This window comes from Dioscorea cayenensis, chromosome 6, assembly GCF_009730915.1.
Source record: "Dioscorea cayenensis subsp. rotundata cultivar TDr96_F1 chromosome 6, TDr96_F1_v2_PseudoChromosome.rev07_lg8_w22 25.fasta, whole genome shotgun sequence".
NCBI lineage: Eukaryota > Viridiplantae > Streptophyta > Magnoliopsida > Dioscoreales > Dioscoreaceae > Dioscorea > Dioscorea cayenensis.
The window spans coordinates 8,023,675-8,032,235 of NC_052476.1; the positions used below are offsets into that span (position 1 = coordinate 8,023,675).

General features: G+C 34.6%; 2 protein-coding genes across 2 annotated transcripts; both read right to left on the bottom strand.

Moving 5' to 3' along the window:
* Positions 1-2,465: 2,465 nt before the first annotated feature.
* LOC120263932 lies at positions 2,466-8,025 on the bottom strand. The gene is made up of 4 exons (XM_039271911.1): positions 7,985-8,025; positions 6,382-6,509; positions 2,845-2,919; positions 2,466-2,751 (listed from the first exon to the last, which is right to left on the bottom strand). The coding sequence occupies exons 2-4, from the start codon at positions 6,469-6,471 to the stop codon at positions 2,599-2,601; spliced, it is 318 nt and encodes a 105-aa protein (XP_039127845.1). The 5' UTR covers positions 6,472-6,509; positions 7,985-8,025; the 3' UTR covers positions 2,466-2,598.
* LOC120263931 lies at positions 3,514-5,012 on the bottom strand. Its single transcript, XM_039271910.1, has 2 exons — positions 4,352-5,012; positions 3,514-4,273 (listed from the first exon to the last, which is right to left on the bottom strand). The coding sequence occupies exons 1-2, from the start codon at positions 4,886-4,888 to the stop codon at positions 3,836-3,838; spliced, it is 975 nt and encodes a 324-aa protein (XP_039127844.1). The 5' UTR covers positions 4,889-5,012; the 3' UTR covers positions 3,514-3,835.
* Positions 8,026-8,561: the final 536 nt, after the last annotated feature.

Below are 8,561 nucleotides of genomic sequence, written 5' to 3' on the forward strand. Positions count from 1 at the left end.
AAAAAAAATGCACCTAAACTTCGAACAATATTATTCAATTACAAGCGCAAAGATTCATTCAATAACATCATTTTGTTTTTCATAATTTACCTATATGAGTGATTTACTCCATGTTAAACAAACACGCCTAGCAACTTGCAATTTTTTTCCTTTTTGGAGAAAAAAAATCATCAAGCCAATTAATACATTATAATAAAATATAAATAATATAGCATGCCTAAATAAAGCTGTGAATGTGCATTTTAACCATATAATCTAACACGTATTTTGTAAGAGATACATGTTGAGCTAAAGATTAAAACTCACACACAAAAAGGAAAAAAAGTGTTGTATGTTGAAAGCATAGTTCGCCTTTACACATTAATCATGATCACATATTTACGTATGAATCTAAAATTCTTATTGCATTTCCAAAGGTTTAGTCTTACATAAATAAATATCACTACAAGAAAACAACAATAGATTGGAGAAGTCACCAAGGAAAGTCAATACCCCTAACTTTAGCATTTTTTAATCCTAGTCATTCTATGAATATTTTGTTAATGCGTTTAAAAACAAAAAAAATGCACCTAAACTTGAACAATATTATTCAATTACAAGCCCAAAGATTCATTCAATTATATCATTTTTTTTTTAATAATTTACCTATATGAGTGATTTACTCCATGTTAAACAAACACGCCCTAGCAACTTGCAATTTTTTTCCTTTTTGGAGAAAAAAAATCATCAAGCCAGTTAGTACATTATAATAAAATATAAATAATATAGCATGCCTAAATAAAGGTAATTTTCTTATCTAAACTCTTTGAGGCATTATGTCGAACACCAAGTAGACGTTCAATACCGGCAAAGCTCATGGAGAGGGCCAGGTTATCATTCCTTTCTTTGCATTTCTATATATATATATATATATATACACACACACACATGCTTTATGAAGTGTTTGATGTGTTGTTTTCACTAGAATATTGTTTAAGCTATGATTTTATATATACCAGCTTTGCTGAATTCTTATTTATTATATATATGTATATATGTGCTCATAAAAAGACAACCAACGGCAACTAAAAAACACAAGAATTCACATAGGGAAAAAGCCTCAACTATTGAAACCCTAATCTATCAATCCAATTATTCAAGCTACCTGTTTGGCAAGAAGATCACTCTCAATATTCCCAGATGTGGAAAAAGAATCACCAAGCCCGAATCTCAGGCGAGCCACCCAACAGAAGGGAAACCCTATCCATAATTTTGGTGAGAGGGTAAATAAAACAAGGTATAATACCTGGGTTGATCCCTCTATTATATTCACTCTGCCCTTTTGGTCTCCCTATTATAAAATCTACCAATTAGATCCCTCTATTATCCTGATTAGGCAAATCAAGTCCTTTCTACTAACAGCCATCCAAATCTCCCTTTGTTTATGATGACGTGGATTAAAATATTAAATAAAAATGATTAAAATATTAGAAAAAATTATAATATCGCAAATAATTATCTCGTAGTTGGATTTTTATGCCATGTCATATCGGATCCGGACGCATGTTATCTCAAACCCGAAACCCTAAACCCTATCTTCTCCCACGCCGGTGTCGACCAGCACCACTCTCCCCTTATGAGCCGCCGCCATCGATGCCTCTATTTCATGTCCCCAAAATGAGCCAACAACACCGAACTGCTGCCTCATAGCTGGAGAAGTCTCTCCTCCATCAATCATCATGACATCCTTCTAATGCAACATGGCCCCTCTTTTCCTCCTCTGTGCACTCTCTGCCAATGACATTATTGCCACCTCATAACCGGAGAAGCCTCGCCTCCGTTCATCCTCATGACCTTCTTCTCCTGCTCCGTCCTGTGCCTATATTTTAAGTGTGTTATGAATAGAGAATATATTTTGATTGAATTACTAGATTAGTGTTTGGATTGTATCACAAATGCAGTTTACCAAAAGAACAATTCAAACCTTCATATAATGACCAAAATTTATAAATCGGGTCTTACAATGATTTGTTGCTGCAATTTACATTAAATAGGAGAAGAAAAAAAATTTAGAATTGATACAAAATTGAATTCAAGAATACCAAACTTCATTACCTGATCATGCAGAATAGATACACTATCTCCATTAGACAATCCAAATCAATGCAACAATTCAAATCATCATACAAAATTACGTATTGTTTTCACATCACACAATTTATAGAAAACAAGGGAAATTCAATACACAAGAATTGAATTCAAGAATATCAAATGCCAAACTTCATTACATTTGAAACTAATGCAATTTACAAAATCCTGTATTTGTTTTCACATTACACAATCAAATCAATGCAACAATATTGTGTTTGTTTTCACATAACTTGCTAGTGCAATCATAAAATATTTAAATCAATTTTACATCCAGACAATAAAATTCAATACAACCCTGGCTTGAATTCAAGAATTCCAAACTTCATCACCTTGATTATGCAAAATTGGTAATTGTCTCCATAATGTTAACCAAACTTAAGTTCCACATTGATATGTAGCTTACAAAAAACATTTAAAAACAAAGAAAGAAACAAAAAAGAAAAACAATCCATCTGACAAATACATCCATCAATTATTTCCTTCAAATGTAGCCGAGTTTTGTGTTGGAAAATCTACAGTAGTCTGTGATAGAAAATCTGCAAAATCAGTTGTTGCAGAGATATGCTCCCTTGGTGCCTCATTCTTGTTTTGGTTTGCAGCAACCTTCTTGCTTCTTTGTATCTAACCATCATAAATAAAAAAAAAACATTTTATCTATAATATATCACAATGAAGAGGTTACTGTTAGTGTAAGATGGGTTAAAATTAATTTACCAATTCAGCAGTAGTGATAAATGAAGGATGATTGTGAATTTCTCTTCCAACAATAACCTCACCTGTGCTAGCACCCTCAATATAATTTATGAAAATGTCTCATCATTCTGTAAGATAATGAAATAAAATTCAACATGACTATTACTGCTAGGTACCAATAAAATTCAACATGACCAAGAGGAATTAATTATTACTCTAATGATTTGCACTGGACCCCGGGTAGGAATATATTTTTTTTTCTCTCTTTGGTCACTTTTGAAGCAATTGGCCTTGTATTTCTCCTTCTTTGCTTAGCTGAAACAACATTAGCAGAATTAGGTGTTGGATTTACATCATCAATTGCTGGAGTGACCTCATTTTGTAGGTTGTCATTTTGTACTGGACCCTGTATTTACATTACATTATGATTAAGAAATATACATCGGAAGAAATAGGTATTAATGACAACAAGAAGAAAAAAAAAATTAAACTCACATTTTTATCTTTTCTTGGACATCTCAACTTGTTATGCGCTATTTGGTGGCAAAGACTACACTTGAATACCCTCCCATGCCTGGAAAGCTTTGATGTGCTGCCATTTTTTGCTTCAAGTGGTTCTCTCCTCCTTTTCTTTATAGGTCTGCCAGGCATTCTTTTGATCACAGGTGGAAGCATTAGCCCTGCGTCACTTACTGGCCAGAATTCCCTTCCTTTTACTGGGTTCACAGATGAATTATATGCTTTGATGTATGTGTCTCTTTTAAACCACTCAGACACATACTCTAGTGGATCTGCACCATTAAATGAAATTGCAACCATGGCATGTTCACATGGGACTCCACTTTTGTTCCATCTCCCACATGAACAACTTTGGTCTGCTAACATGACTACATATCCCTCCCTGACATGTTGCACTAGATCATCCCAAAAAACTTCATGGCTTGCTCCACCATTCCATTCCACATGCCAATTTAAACTTCTCTTCCTGGCCTTCTCAATTCTAGCAACAATGTTAGGGCCACATGCATTTTTCCATTTCCATACAATACTCTCTTTTGACAACCACTCTAGTCATTACATATTGCCTAATATCTTCAAGCATTGTGATTATTGGTTTGCTTCTAGAGTCTAAGATTACCCCATTAAATGTTTCACACATGTTATTGTCAATTACATCACACTTAACTATGTCATTAAAGAATTCAAGGCACCAACCTGAAATAGGCCATCTCTCAAGTAATTCTTCTGCAGCCTTCACACCACCCTTTAGGCTCTTCATTCTGTCCAATTGTTTTCGCATTTCTGGTTGACTTGAAGACTTTGCAACATTCCAGAATTGAATCTGTAGATCTTTTCCTGGATGAATTTTCCCCCATCTTGCATAGATGTGTCTAGCACACATCCTATGCTCAATTAGTGGAAGCAAAGCATTCACTGCATGTTGAAGGCCCTATATCCAAGATAGAACTAACATTAGAATGAAATTACAGTCAGAGAAAAATAAAAATTCCAAGTTTATTGCACAAACCTTTTGCATGTCACTAAGCACTACCCATCCAAGCCCATCCTCGATGAGAAGGTCAACTTTGAGAAGTTCAATAAACCATAGCCATGTTTCAGATGTTTCCTTGTCCACAACGGCCCATGCAACAGGGAACATTTGATTGTTGCCATCTCTTCCAACTGCAGTCAATATCTGCCCTTTCACTGAACCCTTCAAAAAACACCCATCAATGCCAATAACCCTCCTGCAACCATTGATGAACCCTTCCCTAATTGCTGCTATACATATGTAGATCCTCTTAAATAAAGGTAACTCATCTAGCTTCTGTCTTTCAGTCATAATGTGAACACTACTGCCAGGATTTGTTGTTTTTAACTCCAAAGCATAGTTATTCAGCACCTTGAAATCCTCCTTGAATTGTTCTTCAATCTTCTTAATAACTAAGCTCCTAGCATTCCTACAGACCTTGTCTGTAATGAACACTCCCAATTCTTTTCTCACCATTGCCTTCAAATGTTTAGGTCTAATGGAAGACACAGAACTTGTTATCTCCCCAAACATATTGGCAACAACATGGGTTGTTACCCTTCTATTCCTAGTGGCCCCTAAGAGACATGAATGTTCTGGCTGATAATGTTTCACCACAAACTTTTTCTTTCCGCTGCACCAGCTGCACAATATGAGCCACTTGCATGCTTTTCCAGAGCATTTAGCCCTTACCCGCACTGCATCATTTTTAACATAACTGAACTCAAACCCTTTTCTAGTTGAGAATTGTACAAGCTCTTTCTTAAATATTTCCAAGTTTTCAAACCTAAGGCCAATGCAAAAATCTTGTAAAGGAATATTAGGATCATAGTTCTTCCTATTGGACGTGTGTCTTTGTGCATCATCTGCATCAGAACCCTCATCAGTATCATCAAAACTCCAAGGATCTGATGATTCCATGTACTCACTATCATATCCAGATACTTTTCCTATCTCAATGCTAGGTCCCATAATGTCTCTAGAAGGGCCATTTGCAGAAATGTCACAAGGTTGTTGTCTATTTCCATCTACATCATCATAGTCATCAACATTATCTTCAATTCCCCTTTTTAATTGTACATAATTTCTCAATATGTCCCTAGCTGCATTTCTTTCTTTGTCAATATCTGAATTGTAGTCTATAAACGTCACATTTATCAACCCTTCCTCATAATCTTTACTAGAATCACTGTTGGTGTCAATGTCTTTATCCAATTCCACATTATCCGCAACTGCTTCTGTGTCATTCAATCTTTGAACATCCTTGCATGCCATTGTTTCCTCCAAACCTATTTCACCCCCAACTGCTTCTGTTATTATTTTTGTTTCAACCAAATTTTGATCACCCCTGGCTATTTGCTCTTCATCCAATTCCACAATATGGACTGTTGCCTCATTTTCACCTAAGTCCACATTGTTTGATTCGGAAAGTAAGGATTATGGCAAGATCATGTCATGTCCGATGTTTGAAGCTTGAACAAAAATTTCTACTGCCCTGTGCTTCCTTAATTTCTCAACCACACCTACAATGGCCTCACCATTGCAAATAATTTTCAAAGAACCCAAATCATCCACATAAGTTAATTCTATTGGCTTTTTTATATCAAAACCCAACTCCTTTATATCTCCTAGCACATCCCAGTAGCATAATTTGTCAGGATCAACTGTAAATTCAGTCACTGACCCAGTTATATATTTAGTCCTTCCTTTTGCTAATTCTCCACCATGATGATATTTTAGTATGTATAGATCCTCAAAAGCCATGTTATGCTGTATAAAACAAAAGGAGAATTAGGTCATTTTAAATAAACTATTCATCTTGAGAGGTAGAATTAATTTATTGGCCCCACTGCCTTTTTTACTTTAATTTATGATCTACTCTACACTCTACACACAACTAATGTTTTAGTGATGACACAAGAATACTAATTTCTCAACCATACTAATGTTTTAATTTATGAACTAATTCCATGAAAACAAGAATAATTGAAGATCTGAACAGTTGGAAGTGAATAAAAAGGACAAACCATAATTTGCTCAAGTTTCTTGGATCCATTGATGTTGGACACTTGTGACCCACTAGAGACATGTTGGTGCCTCTTCCTTGCATCTGACATTGGTGGGGATACTGATTGGCTGTTGCGTTTATTAATTACTGAGCAAAAAGACAGTAAGCATGAATCTTACAATAGACAGGAAGATCTTAAATTTAGAAATTTGAAACAAAAAACAATCTAAATTAACCAAGACAGCAACTATGACATGATAAATTTCAAAATACCAATTGATCAGTTTTCTTTGAAAAGGTTAGAGAAAAACATCGACCAATCAGTCACATGAAGATGGTAAATTTAGGATAAACCACAATAACTGACTGGAATCTAATTAGACCAAAAAAAAAAACTTAGACATGAAGACAAAACAAAAATTCAATCCTACTACAATATTCGACACAGAGGCATCTTATAAAGGGAAAAAAAAAGTCAGACATGACTATGACTAAAATAAGGAATTTAAAATATTAGCACAAACTAAAAATCCAATCAAAGCAATATCATTAAGTTCTCATACCCGACCGTAATCTTCTAGGCAACATAGTAGGATTTATGGCATTGCAGTAATCCAATGCCTTGTGATAGCATTTGTGATGAAGCCAATATAAATATATAATAAAGACATGTGCAAACAATGAACATGCTTAAGTGATAGCATTTTTGATGTGACCCATTAATTGCAATAAGCTTCAAGACATGAACTCATTGAAACTTGTCAATTTTTTCTCTCACAAACAAAAACAAAGAAAGTACACCACTCTTACCCAGAAATTGTTTACCATTGACCAAATCCATAATGTTTATGTGCTACATTAATATGCACAAATAATAATCTCCTAATATCTCCCTCTACTCTATTCAGGTTGGTTTATTAGTACCTCTATATGTAACCTTCATCCCCACCAAAATTGGGATAAATGCAAACACCATTGATTATGGCATGTATTATTAAAAAAAATTAACATGGTACATTTATATTTATATTATGTCAAACAGAACACCTTCATAAAATATATTGCACGTTCATTCTTGAAAATGACATCTTTATAATAAAGACCTATGCAAACAATGAACATGCTTAATTCATAGCATGTGTGATCTGCACCCAATGCTATAAACTTCAAAACATTATCTCATTGAAACTTGTTAATTTTTTCCCTCACAAACAAAAATAAAGAAAATAGACCATTCTTTCCTAGAAATTCTTTACCATTGACCAAATCCCTAATATTTATGTGATACATAAATATGCAAAAATAATAATCTCCTAATATCTCCCTCTACTATATTCAGCTTGGCTTATTAGTCCCTCTATATGTTACCTTCACCCCACACAAAATTGGGACCCAGGTTAGTTGTGGTCCTCACATTCATTTGATGGTTTTCATTGCAGACATTTATATAAAGAAGAGCATGAAAATTATGGAAGGCATTCCATATGGATCAGAGTAACCATAAAAAAAAAAACAAACAAATAGTGGATTGCAACTAAGAAAACACAACATTGTCTTCTACGTATTGCAACCCTAACATAGAGTATTTTATAATGGCAATAAAAAAGAAAATCCCTTCTTACCTCCACACTCTGAAGGTACGATTGGTCCAACTAAAGATTGGAATGAGAAAAAAAGGAGCACGAGCAGCAATTGAATTGTGGTAATTATAGTGGCTTGAAAGGGGGTAGCACTAGTTCTGATATGATCAAGGAGACTGATACAAAGGCAACCGTGAGGGGAGAGTGGTGTTGGTCGACACCGGCGTGGGAGAAGATAGGGTTTGTGAGAAGATAGGGTTACGGGTTTCGGGTTTGAGATAACATGCGCCCGGATCCGATATGACGTGGCATAAAAATCCAACTACGAGACAATTATTTGCAATATTATAATTTTTTCTAATATTTTAATCATTTTTATTTAATTTTTTAATCCACGTCCTCATAAACAAACGGAGATTTGGATGGTTGTTAGTAGAAAGGACTTGATTTGCCTAATCAGGATAATAGAGGGATCTAATTGGTAGATTTTATAATAGGGGGACCAAAAGGGCAAAGTGAATATAATAGAGGGATCAACCCAGGTATTATACAAAATAATTTGATTGAGAACAATCAGAAGAAGAAGAGGTTACCTTGAAGGAGGAGTAGAGATCAGCAA